The sequence below is a fragment of the Sinocyclocheilus grahami genome, unplaced genomic scaffold (assembly GCF_001515645.1).
Source record: "Sinocyclocheilus grahami isolate Dianchi unplaced genomic scaffold, SAMN03320097.WGS_v1.1 scaffold486.1, whole genome shotgun sequence".
Taxonomy (NCBI): domain Eukaryota; kingdom Metazoa; phylum Chordata; class Actinopteri; order Cypriniformes; family Cyprinidae; genus Sinocyclocheilus; species Sinocyclocheilus grahami.
In genome coordinates, this window is record NW_015505665.1 from 517564 (window position 1) to 531088 (window position 13525).

At 37.7% G+C, this 13525-nt stretch overlaps 1 protein-coding gene across 2 annotated transcripts in view; it reads right to left on the minus strand.

Moving 5' to 3' along the window:
* Nucleotides 1–7051: 7051 nt before the first annotated feature.
* The window catches only part of LOC107553926 (transmembrane protein 161B), a 27549-nt gene continuing 21075 nt past the window's right edge, over nt 7052–13525 (minus strand). For both annotated transcript variants that reach the window (XM_016236270.1, XM_016236269.1), the window contains 6 exons: nt 13327–13387; nt 13023–13163; nt 11095–11208; nt 10101–10275; nt 9411–9507; nt 7052–9323 (listed from right to left, as the gene is read on the minus strand). In XM_016236270.1, coding sequence (XP_016091756.1) covers nt 9058–9323; nt 9411–9507; nt 10101–10275; nt 11095–11208; nt 13023–13163; nt 13327–13387 — 854 coding nt within the window. In that variant the 3' untranslated portion in view covers nt 7052–9057. The remainder of the gene's footprint in view (nt 9324–9410; nt 9508–10100; nt 10276–11094; nt 11209–13022; nt 13164–13326; nt 13388–13525) is intronic.

Consider the following 13525-nt stretch of genomic DNA (forward strand, 5'->3'; position numbering starts at 1 on the left):
TATATATATATATATATATATATATATATATATATATATATATATATACTAGAATATATATATATTTAAAAACTGTTATGTTAAATTGTAATAATATTTTAAAAAATATTACTGTTTTGCTGTAATTTTGATTAAATTAATGCATCCTTGGTGAGCATGAGACTTAAAAACAAGTTTGGATGTACACACACGCACAAACAAACACACACACACACACACACACACTGCACTCAAGAAATTCAGACCCTTAGATACTTCAGGTCTGAAGGAAGATCTTAGAGTGGGATGAATCAAATCAAGGAGTTAAAAGGAGGAGAGCTAGTTGAGGTGTTTTCCTGTCATTTACCGTTCCATTCTGGATCTGAGGAGAGGATTCGCCAACTAAGGTTCTTTAAAAGCCTCTGGTTTTCATGGCATTGCTGTTGAGCATGCTCTAATCTGAGTTTGGGGGATAAAGGAGCTATTCTGTTTTCTAGCGTTCTCTGTAGATTTTGCTGTATTCTTACTTCAGCTCTTGTCAGATTTCTACGGTGAGAGTCCTTATTAGAGTTGGCACCACTCTCCCAGCTTGTTCAGAGATGTGAGGGCTGGCTTGATCATTAGTCACTGTGGTAAAGGGCCGCATCAAAGTAGCTTCCCGTCATGCTCTGGCACCTTAAGGCCTGTACTTGGAAATGGTCTCAATCTACCTGCCTGTTGTAAAACCCTTATTGAGGAATTTTATGAAAATCATTGGGCAAAGCATTTTTACACTATGATTAATTAATTTCCATGCACTTTCTTTTCACAAGGGGAATTAGAATCCTGGCTCACTTCGTACTGTACATGACCAAAGAAAAACACTTTTTAACAATGCAGTAGTTCTTGAATCAAGTCGAAGTCTCATTAGTCTAGCACAGGGGTGTCAAACTCAGTTCCTGGAGGGCCGCAGCCCTGCTCAAACATATGTACCATGTAGTTTTCAAATAAGCCTGAAGGACTTGATTAGCTGGATCAGGTGCATTTAATTAGGGTTGAATCTAAGGGCTGTGGCCCTCCAGGAACTGAGTTTGACACCCCTGGTCTAGCTGTACAGTTTTTTTAAATAGCGTGCTAAGAGACCTTCTTTCAAATATACAAATATATTAAAATAAAGAAATAAATTCATTACAGGGAATAGAGCAGGTTTAACAATTTAATAATTCCTAGTCTTTAAAGTGAAAAATCATGAGCTTTGATATAATGTTATGAAATTTGACTAGACTGACCAGATTTAGATGTAAATGCGTGATTTCTGTGAAAGAATTTTACAAAAACATTTGTATCTTACACAATCATGTAAACACACACACACACACACACACACATATATATATATATATATACTTTAATTTATTTTATTTTAGGAAGTCAACGTCAGCTTCAAAATCTGAAAAGCTTTTGAAGGTTTATAGAAATGAAAGCCATATAACATAATTATATACTCTTTGCTATTACCACTATTCCTAACATTACTACTACTAATGATATAATAAAAGGTCTTTACTTAAATAGACCTAAATTAACTAAATACCTCCATAATTAACTAAATAATCCAAATGTAATATTATAAAAGCATCTAGTGTGCTCCTTAATTCCTTTTAGCAGTATTTATATAATTTAACCATCAAATGCGGAGCCCTTTTAATTTGGCCAGCATACTAAGAATATACAAACGTGGAGACACTTTCGCATACAAAAGTTTCAGACTCGGTGTGCAAGGACGTTTAAAACAAGCCAGTTCACTAAAAATTACCTCGGCCCTTTTCAGAAGTTATGTTAGGAGCTCGACCACGTTGCCTCTTTTGAAAAACCCCGTGACCTTCGATGTCTGGCGTAGTCCTGGTCCCTGCTTTCCCACAGACAATCCTTCAAACGACCCCATGTCAAGAGGCTCAGCATATGGCCCCGGGCCTTTCCTATTGTCTGGAGTGGCGGGGCAGGTTGGGCCACCATTATTGTTACCATTGTAAGATTGGCAATGTGTCTGGAGGAGCAGACACACGGCAATGTGAACTGATCCCAGCAACTGCTCGTGCCCTTTCCCACAAACCCACAATCACACATAACACATCAGCTTCACAAATGTTTCCTTGCCTGGTCATTGTTAATGTCAAGACCCAAATTTTGTCCAGAACTACTAAAGTCATTATGTTAACCGAGACCATGTCATGTACTTTGATTTGCATGCTTTGAATGTTTTGGAGTCTGTTAAACGTCTCTGTCAGATATATTGAATCAGAAATGGAAAAATATATCACATTAGAAGCAAGTTAAATGGATTGCAATCCACACAGATTGCTTACACTGACTATATGTCAAGCTATTTCATGAATATGATTTTGCCAGATTTAACTTTCAGCTTTCAGTTTTTGAATAATGAAAATATTTGTTTAGAGGTACTGCAGAACAGATATTATCCACAGTTCTTGTACCATCTGCTTGTGCCATCCTTAAAACTACACTTAAAAATAAAGGTGCTTCAAAAGGTTCTTTAAGCGATGCCATAGAAGAACCATTCAGTCAAAGGTTCTTTAAAGAACCATCTATTTCTTACCTTTTTATAATCTGAAGAACCTTCTTTCGCCACAAAGAACCTTTTGTGAAACAGAAAGGTTCTTCAGATGTTAAAAGTTATTTATGGAACCATTTAGACAAAAAAAGGTTCTTCTATGGCATCGTGAAGCACCTTTATTTTTAAGAGTGTACTCTAAAACTACTACTGTGTATTTTCCTACACTCTAAACTGACAGAAAAATAATGAATCGCACACCTCCGGCAGATGATGAGGTATCTAAAGCAGCTGGTTAAAACGAGTTTCTGTCATTTCTGGAGCTTGATCTAAAATTCTCATTCATCACCTTTTTAGGACAGGAAGATGCCGATGGCAGAACGTATTCTTGTTTGATTTGTTGAAACTGACACTCTGTGAATAATGTTGAATATAAAGACATTACAATTATGAAATCAATTTATTTTCCATATTAAAATCATTTCCACTTGCACAACTTCATCACCCTCTATGGCAAAGCTTTGTTGAATAATTTGGATGTGCAGTTATATTTTACATTAGGTCACAAGAGAATTTGACTGTACAATACTACATCTTTAAATGTTAGTTAATTTTTTTATCCATTAATACGACTAAAAATGAAGCCTTATTGGTAACACACTATAAAATAAGGTTCCATTCAATAACATTAGTTAACTATATTAGCTAATATGAACTGACAATGAAAAATACTTCTAAAACATTTATTAATCTTCTTAATCTTAAATTCAACATTTACTAATACATTATTTAAATAAAAAGTAGTATCTGCTAATATTATTTAATGGATCTGAGCTAGCATGAACTAACCATGAACAATTGTATTTTTAGTAACTTACATTACATAAATACTCTTAACAAATGTATTGCTCAGCATTAATTAATAGGATGTTATTGTAAAGAGTTAATGCTTTATTTTATAGGTATTTTATTAATAAATAATACTTAATAATATTATTAGCTTTAGTAGTGTCCAGATCATTTCTGCGCCCTTTCCTGCAATGCAAACAATTTATGATTATTTCAGCTGTTCATATAAGATGAAGAATTTCATTGCAGTAGCAGGATATATATTTGTTTCATTTGACATCCGACATAGTCTATAAATTACAAATATTTGTCATTTGATTACACATAACACATATGTGTCATTCACAACCTTTGGCAGGGACCACAAAAGGATCAATTAAATGAAAGACGGGGAAAAAAATAAACATGAATAAAATAACCATGGATTAAAAAATGGTCGTCACAAATTATACATTTTTGACAAGCATTTTTTAAAAGAAATGATCAGAATTAAATAACTTTTAATAACTACATTTAATGAGTTTAAAGCCAGGTTGGCTTACTGGTAATTATTAAGATTAAAAAGTAATTTAGGTCATTCAAAGAGAATTCGAGCTGTGACAAATAATGTGATATGGCATATTCTTAATGGGACACTTAAAATCCTGCATTTAGAGAGAAAGTCCCACCTTGCATGTACCATCTTAATTAAATTGTTGCTAGGTAACAGAGGCAGTCTGGTGGCAAATGGGCAGGCTTTAGCAAAGTGAGTATAGGGGCCATTCACACAATAGTGGCACATCACCTTTTTGCCACTCTTGAAATATGTCCCTTGCAAACTTACAGACTAATACAGACCAACCCTTATTTCCCCTGTCTTTCAGGCTAGCAAACAGAGGACACAATATGAGTTTCTCACCTCCAGTGATGACTTATGGGGAGTCAGCTCCTATGGCCTAGACGGAACATGCCTCCAGCCACTGCACCCGGCAACTATCTCCAGCGGCAACAATTCCCCAATGACAAATACTTCTGTATAGGATCCTCACCGCACATGAGCAGGGCAGGAAAGTGGTCATGTCTGTGATTGTGGAAATAAATCTCATGTATGAAGCAACTTCTCTCTGAGCAGCAAAGGTTTCTTTTTTTTTTTTTTTCTTCTCAGATAGGCCTACATATTGTATTGACAACACATGCAACTAAGCACATTCTATGTTTCTTTATACATTGTTTCTCTCTTATTATCCTCCTTAATGAACAGTCATTCATTAGTGTAACAGTAATAATGCTTGCTATCCTTTGCTAATTACGGTTTCCATTTTAGGCAATAATGTAGCCACTATTCCACCAGAGGCAAATTTATTATTAATAATAATAATAATAATAATAAAAGCATAAAGTATTTTCCTATTTAATTAACACATTTACACAAATGCATTGGTTACTCAGCCCAGCTTTTTGTTTTTATTCATTCACGTTATTTTTAAAAGGACAAGGCTCTCTGTTTTATGTGAAAGGTTGTCAGCTTTAGTGACTTTTAATAAAGAAACTCACTAACAGGTATTTGTTCTCCGTTTCCACTCATACATACGTTGAGTATCTTCAGCGATAATGCTGGTGTGCAGGAATCTAAATGGCGGTGTCCCACGGGGGCTTCGGGTGACTGCTTGCTGACCTTTTGCTGCCCTCTGACCACTAGCCACAGTTCAGACAAGAGGCACAAGGGACACATCAAGGGCAACTAAGGGCTAAAGAGGATTACAGATCACCGGACACACGCCTGACGAAGGTCACTTGCCTGAAACATTGTAATAAATACTGTTTGTTTTTGCAAGCTGTGTTAGTGTGTGGTATTTAAAAAAAAAAATCTATTTTCTTTAAATAAATCAACGGACATAGAAAATAATGCATGCATGGCGGACACACGCCTGACGAAGGTCACTTGCCTGAAACATTGTAATAAATACTGTTTGTTTTTGCAAGCTGTGTTAGTGTGTGGTATTTAAAAAAAATCTATTTTCTTTAAATAAATCAACGGACATAGAAAATAATGCATGCATGTGCTTGTTTGGCTCTTTTAAAATTCTGTTTTAGTACAAAAAACAAACAAACAATGTTTGCATTTTATGATCTACACCTTTTTTTCTGAATGCAAGTGACTAATGTTTTCATTGCATATTGCAATAAAATACAATTATACTATTAAAGCATTTGTTGACATTTATAAATATGTAAGAAATGCAAATCAATTTTACACAGACCCTTAAGATCTTAATTAAACATTAACGATATTTAAAGGTTTTAAAATATCATATTTCTCAGATTGTCTTTTCCTAATGTCCAGCAGCTCCTTCTTTGTGCTCCCTCAATATCTTCAAGATAGAATGAAAATGTTTTAATGAGATATAGCCAATTAAAACAAAAAACAAAAATTAAAACTGCATTAATTTTCCATGTATAACCTTTTATGTGACAAGGCATGCAACATATTTAAAGGTTTTAAAATATATTTCTCAGATTGTCTTTTCCTAATGCCCAGCAGCTCCTTCTTTGTGCTCCCTCAATATCTTCAAGATAGAATGAAAATGTTTTAATGAGATATAGCCAATTTAATTACATGGAAAATTAAAACTGCATTAATTTTCCATGTATAACCTTTTATGTGACAAGGCATGCAATAAAAATAAAGCCCCTCATTGTTGTTAAGCTTGTCAGTACATGATGCTTTCACAAGGGGGCAGTCACTTCTGTCCAAATGCTCTGTTGTAGCTCACTACTCATTACGCAGTGTACTCAATTGCACAGGACAAGAACCTTCCATCCACAGACACTGTATCATATATAAACAACAACAAAAAAGACAGATCATGTGGTAGCTCTCATTCCCCTCATTTTAAAACATGTAAACCAATGCATCTACGTAAATCACACAAATATGTCTTGTTTTGCAACGAACAGGTTCTTGCAGGCATGTGAACCTACTGTTCTAGAGTGTATTTGCCATAGACTGTATACAAGGTATTTGCATTATGGAAAATCAAGCAGTCTTTGAAAACAGTTCTCTGTGCAAAACCAAAGTACTCAGGTCCGTTAGCTTCCAAAGAGTCCTTGCTTTAACTCGATTCATTTCAGGACAAAAAGAACAAGGTTAGGTCACCCATTATTACAAGTTCTCATTATTTATTTTGCTGCTCTTAACTAAGCTAACACAATAATGAAACTCTCATTATTTAGCACAGACAGCGGATCGGTCATTAAAAAGATACCTTTCGAGAAGATTCACTTGTTCGGGCACCGGGAACGACGACCCACAAAGGGTCTGTTTTGTGGGCCTCGGATAAAATGGTTTGTGTGAATTGAGTCTTCTTAGAAAAAGAAAAGAGCCTCTTCGGCTGTTTGTTTTGGAATTTGTCTCATTGATCCAAGAGCCCCAACTAAAAGAGGAGGCCGGTATCGACAATAGCACTCAGGACAACAATACTCCAGCGTCACATGAATGAGAACCATTCACGGTGCGAATTCATTTTATTCATGATAACACTAGCTTTAGAGGGAGTAACATGACCAAATTGTGTATTTAAAAAAATAAATACAACCCAAAAACTGTAACTCTATCATATGTCAACAAAATACTGTGGGAGATGAGAAAGGGGAAACCCAGACAGAACAAAAATATAGCAAGACAAAAAGTCATGAGGTTTTCTTGACAATCATTTATTAAACAAACTGAAAAGTAATAAATAAAGATAAGTACTTAAAATGCATTAGAGACCAACAGATACATAGGCTCATAGGTTTTAAAAGAGATCCCAGCTACTTCACTACTGGAATAGAAAAGAGTGATTTGTCTTGAATATCTTAAATTAATATGGCTCAGTTCTGAGCCTCATACACTGTTATTTGGCATTAGGGTTAGAAATGTTTAAAGACATGCATATTCGAAACATCATAAAAGGGCCTATACTTAGTAAGATTTTAGTGATAGATTTTATTAGATTAATTTTGGTCACTTGTTTTTAATTTTCAATAGTTGGGGAACAGTGGAGAAAATCAATATAAGGTAAAGGGGAAAAAAAACACTATTGCTGAGTGTAAGACTAAAATGGCCCTGCTGATGATTACCAAAAATTGTGATTGTTTACAGCAAAAATAAACTCCCCTTTGAGTCTATCAATCTTCACAGCTTGATAATCAACAACAGGAAAAAAAGAAAAAGAAAAAACAGCTCTCAAAAAGCATCTTACTGCCACATTGTTAACAAGTATTGATTGTATAGTGTGATTTTGATAATAACTGACGCTCTTTTGCAATATAAATATCCCTGGAGGCCTTCTATATAGAATTTTTTCATTTCTAATTTAACTGTTATTTGTTAAAAGCCACAATTTTGTCATATGTAGCTTTTTATTAGGGGCCCCGAGGGTAGCAGAATTGTTCTACAATAATAAAAGAAAAATAAGACAGGATCAGTACATTCATTGTCTGTGTACCTTCCAAAAACTCAAAATGGAAGGTGAGAATAAGACTTTTACAGTAGGTTAACACTAAAAAAGACTAACAAACAAAAAGTAAAACAAAAAAATTATTTCAGATATGCCTCTGTGCAGTTTTGGTAACTATAGTGCCAAAAATCTCACAATATTAAAGTGGACCTCATTAAACAAGTAGACGTTTCTTTGTGATCAAGCCGCATATTCTGCTTTGGCTCGTACCTCAGCATGTGTGCTTCCGATTTCCAGCAGAAAATACTGTACACACTCACCGGGGAGTACAAGCATACTTGGCACCTTCACATGAAACAAATCCAATCCGGTTATTTGATGCATTACAGAAAATCAATAAGCTCCATACAGAAACACAGAGCACGCTTACAGGATGTGTTTGATGTCACCCGAAATTCAAAGTGAAACATCTGCCCAGTTAAATGACAGGGGAGGGTATCAGAAGAGCGGAGGCCAGTGCTTTAGACAGTTTTTTGAGTTAGCTTTTATACTTGATCAAAATGCCCTTTTTAGATTTACTCACCAGCAGCAGGGGTCATGGAGAGCCTGCAGGCACTGATGTTAACACACAAACCATCACTCGCACACACGCACGCACACTTAAATGATCTCTCAGTCTTCTACAGTCAAACGAAACGCTCCATGTGAGAAGGCTGACTTCAGTCCCTCTGAAAAGAACAAATAAATATACCTTTAACACATACTGTTCTCCTTGATCAGTCCCCTCACTGCACTCTCCAAGCCTGACTAAAACACGGTTTCATCTTCACGGATCAGCAATGAAAAACTCCCCTAAAGCAGAACCCAGTTTCTACTTTGGAGAAGTGAAACAACTTTAAAACACTATTAAAATCCATCATTCTTATGCAATTGATCGATCATCATTTTAAACTCTAAAAAATAAAATGCAGTATGTCAAAGACCATGAGTGATCCCTTGCTTTCAATCTTCTGGTGGTTCAAAGATGACATCCACTTTAAAAACAGCATTTTTTGAAGTCTCCTTTGGATGCCATCCTCCATTCATTGATGCCTAAGAACAGTGACTGAATTATTATGGTTGTTGTTTATGTATTGGTTAGGTTGTGTTCATGGAGGAAGCCCGTCAGAGAAGAACTCGGCTGATATGGTTGCAGAAAAAGAGGAATGTTTCAGGGCCTCGTGTTGCACAGTTCAGTCGAACAAACCCTTCCCGATGCTATGCAGCCATCAGATACTGGTGGTAGAAGAGGCCGAAGAGAGAGGTGGAGAACAGGCATGCGGCAATCCACCAAGTGAAGAAGGACAGGAGCCCTCGAAAAAGCAAGGGGGAGAAAACAGTCCTCAGCCCCCCGAGAGCAACCGATAGCTGGGCCACTGTCTGAGAGGCCTGCACCTCGTCTTGCCCCACCTCAGCGGGGCTCGAGTCCTCATTTGACAGACACGGCAAATTCTCTTCTGGGTAAATAACCCACGAGTATCCACCTGGGGGTTAAAACAAGAGTCTGAAAAATTCAAGAAACCCTACTGAGGCAATTGAGAACATGTCAAGAAGAACCTTAATGCACTCACCTAATGTCTTTAACAGAAAAGTAGTGTGCAACAGCATCACCAGAGGTGCGATGTACTGAAGAGCTATTACACACAGGTAGTAAAAGACTCGGGCGACCTGTGTGAGGAAAAACAAATTTGCAGTTAAAACATCTAGGCAAATTTCGTTCATAACAAGCAGCTTGGCAGGAGAGGAGCTCATCAAACAGACTCGCTGAAACCATCACTGGGAGCTTAAGTACAGAGGGAGGCTGCAAGCATATGATTCGGGAGCAGATGTAAGACCAGACACCCCTGCGACTCTACAGCCATTTGCGAGTCTCACTTATGGCTTGGAACATCAAACGGGCTCTTTTCCTCAGCTCCAGCTGTGGAGTGCTGTGGGTTTTGATCCTTGCGCTCCACTAAACTCAAATAGCCTCCTCATTTTAGAGCTTTGAGGGCAACAATGCCACGCAGTCCTTTTTCATACCGACATATTTCCACCTTTGAGAAATGTCGACACTGTAACGCAGGCCCCAAGAGTAGATGCCCTGAGTGCATTTATTAACCAGTAGAGATCAAACATCACAAGAACAACCTACTAAAGATGGGATATCAGGCAAAATAAGATGGCTTTGCATCGCAATAACTTCATTGCATACTAATGTGACGACACACTGTTTATCTGTAAGAGCAAAAAGTTTGAACACTTTTCTAAAGTTTACACACCATCTTTTGGAGATCCACTGTACTAATGCGTCCCGCTTCCTTCTTCATCTGCAAGACGCCCTTCTGGGCCAGGTTGAGGTAGGCCTGGAGATGATGCCGCATCATGGCTAGTCTCAGCACACACAGAAGCAGGATCACCCACAGTCGCAACGTGTCGTATGTCTTCTCAGACATTCTGAAAGCAGATGAAGAGGAGTGACGCACCAAATCAGTCCAAAACTTAGGTTGTGACTTGAGAAGAATGAACAAAGCTCTCACTAAAAAAAACCCCATCACTTTAAGACAACAGAAAATGGCAATCACAACCTATTTTACCACCTTATTGTGATGCATTTATGAGTAAAACAAATATAGGGTGGGACTTGATAAATTGGATTGAGAAAGGTGGGCATTTCACACAAGAATGGAACCCAAATGAGAGTTTGTAGTTTGTAGATTGCCCGATGATTACTTCCCTCCTGAAATATCATCAGCACCAACCTCTGAGGAGAAATTCTGACCAAGACGTGGAAGTTTACCCTCCAGAGCTTATCAACTTTTCACCCTCTCCCAAATCTTTCATCTTTACATTATTCCACAACCATTAAGCACCATTACATTACTGTGTTAAGTATTGGAAAGGGTTTGAAATTAAATGAATTCTCCACCAATAAGTGTGTTAAGCTATTTGTTAAGATTATTTTCACCCTTTGCAGCATCAAACAAGGCCATTTCAGAGGCAGAACAAATTATTATAAATAATGCTTTAATTATAAATGATTTTGATGAAAAATTACGAAGACATTAACTTTAATTTGAATACTGTGTACTGATGAATCATGTACCATAAGACCAGGATCGTGTATTAAAGTAATAAGGGCCAATTTTGTTTTCATGTTGACTAAAGTAAGCTTCCTCAAGTGCACAGAGGGCCTTAATGAACAAGTTTAAAAACAATTCAACATAGTAATAATGCAAAATATAATGTTGCTTATATGTTAAACGAAATACTCACAAAGGCACACTATCTTTCCCAAAAGTGGGATTCATTATGTAATCCTTTGTTATGGGCTTCACCCATAGCAGTACCATGATTAAGGGGGCCAAGAAGTTGATATGTAGCAAGGTCCTGAAGGATGGACACATAAAAACAACCAATTAGACAAGGTAACACACAAGAGTATCAATATCAGTGGAGCAGTAGACATCAACTATCGAGTGCCACTGCTTTAAAAATACCATTTCAGCCGTACAAGAAGCATAGCAGTAATCCAGGCCTAAAAGAGTAAGCCTCATAGTGTCATGAGACCAGGTATGGTGAGCTGGCCACGCTGAAGAGGATTAGCTATGTGAGATGTGTAATGCCTAACTCCTCTTTTGTAACACAGTTACCCTAGAGCCCAATGCTGGCTGGAAATGTAGACCAGGTCCATCTACAGTAATGCTTATCTGCTAACTTGCTGCAGATATAGTCAGACACTGATGCTCCACATCAATTAACATGGAAATATTGTTAGTGGCTACAATATTTCAATATAAACTGGTTAAATTCCACTTTATTTAATACTCATCATTTTAATTTTAGCATTTAAGGTGACTACTAAAGGTGTCAACATTAGAGTCCGACCGATATGGGTTTTTTTGGGGCCGATACAGATACCGATATTAGGGAGTAAAAAACCGCCGATAATATCGGCCGATATCCTTTGTGTATATTATAGAACAGTACCAGTCAAAAGTTTGGACACTTTCCCATTCGTGTGTCCAAACCTTTGACTGGTACTATATATAGAATACAGTATATATATATACATATAACATATAAGCACATTTTTTGCAATGATCACTCAAATGTGGTGAGAAAATCACTTATAATGACGTGACAAAGATATGTAATGATGGAGGCAGGGCATTTAACAATTTAACAATAAACTATTATTCAAAATGAGTCTGACATCAGTGCACTGAACAGTAAAGTTTAATTTTATTAAACTTTAATTCAATTCAATTTCATTCAACTTTATTCCGTTGAAGTTTATTTCACTTTAGAACATTCATTCACGGATTTGCGCTACTGTCTTCACATACAGACGAAACTTACTTGAGAAGTGTGAAGTGTGCCATAATATACCTCTGTAAAAAAATATAAATTCACGTCTCGCGCATTTTAATGCCCTTTGAATGTAAAGTGTACGTTCCCTCGGAACTGGAATCATGGCGGAATTTCATGTGAATTCCACTTCGCAGGCACTTACGGTCGAATAAGACAACGCTTGAATGCTGCTCCCTGAACAAGAGACCTCCTTACTGAAGTGAAAGTGTCGGCTGGTGTCACTGTCTCGCGAAGGCGCCGGCGAAGCTCCAGCAAATTCGGGGGATCCCTTCAGCTCAAGGAGCCCTCTCGAACGCCACCCTCCGCGCGTCGGTAGCCCCCCAGGATCGCTAGATCAGTCGGCGCCGGACCGCGAATTTAACCACCCATATCTCCCGAACCCCGGGGGCTATCAACGCGGGGATGGTCTCATTCGAAAGAGGGCCTTGAGACGTACACTCGATTCGCGTTCGAGAGGGTTCCTCGAGCTGAAGGGATCCCCCGAATTTGGTGCAGATTCGCTGCGCCTTTACGGAGATATGATCGTTCAAAGTTTCAATGGTTTTCCATAGACTTATAAGATAAGCTTTAAAGCGTTTCATCCAGGTTGATCGTAGCAAACAATGGAGCACACTCTGCTGGACAAACTAAGTAATTACACCATTTCAAGCATTTTATCTGCGTTATATGTTCTGTAAAAAAAAAAGTTCATATCGGCGGCATATTCGCGGATACCGATATATCGGCGACAGGCTCATATCGGCCAATAATATCGGCTAAACGATATATCAGTTGGGCTCTAGACAACATATTAGTAATTAGATTTAGATTAGATTTTCTGAAACATTTACTGTGTGACTTTGCAGTTGTTTAGTGTGAGGGCATCAAGATGCATCTGGGCCAATCGCAGGCCTGGGAAGGTGAGAAAGGCTCCAATGAGAGCGCAGAGCAGTGCCAGAATCAGCTTAAAGGTCAGCTTGGATATGGGGCCCCTGTAGAGACAGAGGAAGAGAGCAAGGCCTATTCACTGCAGGGAAGCACAAACCATCACATACACGGCTTAATCCTAATTCATGGAGACATGGTATACTGTATACACACACACTCGCTCTCTGCTGACAAAGGGGGCAGGGGTACAGCAGCCATAATACTTACTGAGACTCAAGGCCTTGGTTTTCCAGAAACTTCACAGCACTTTCAGAAAAATTTGCAAAGCCTATGAAAGCAGAAAAAGGAGGATAGAAACACTGTATTACAAGTGAAATTCTTAAATATATTTAAATGTAGAAAAGAATGAAATAGTCCTGGTAGATGGCTGCGTTGACTGTGGACTTCAGAAAACACAGTGGACCAA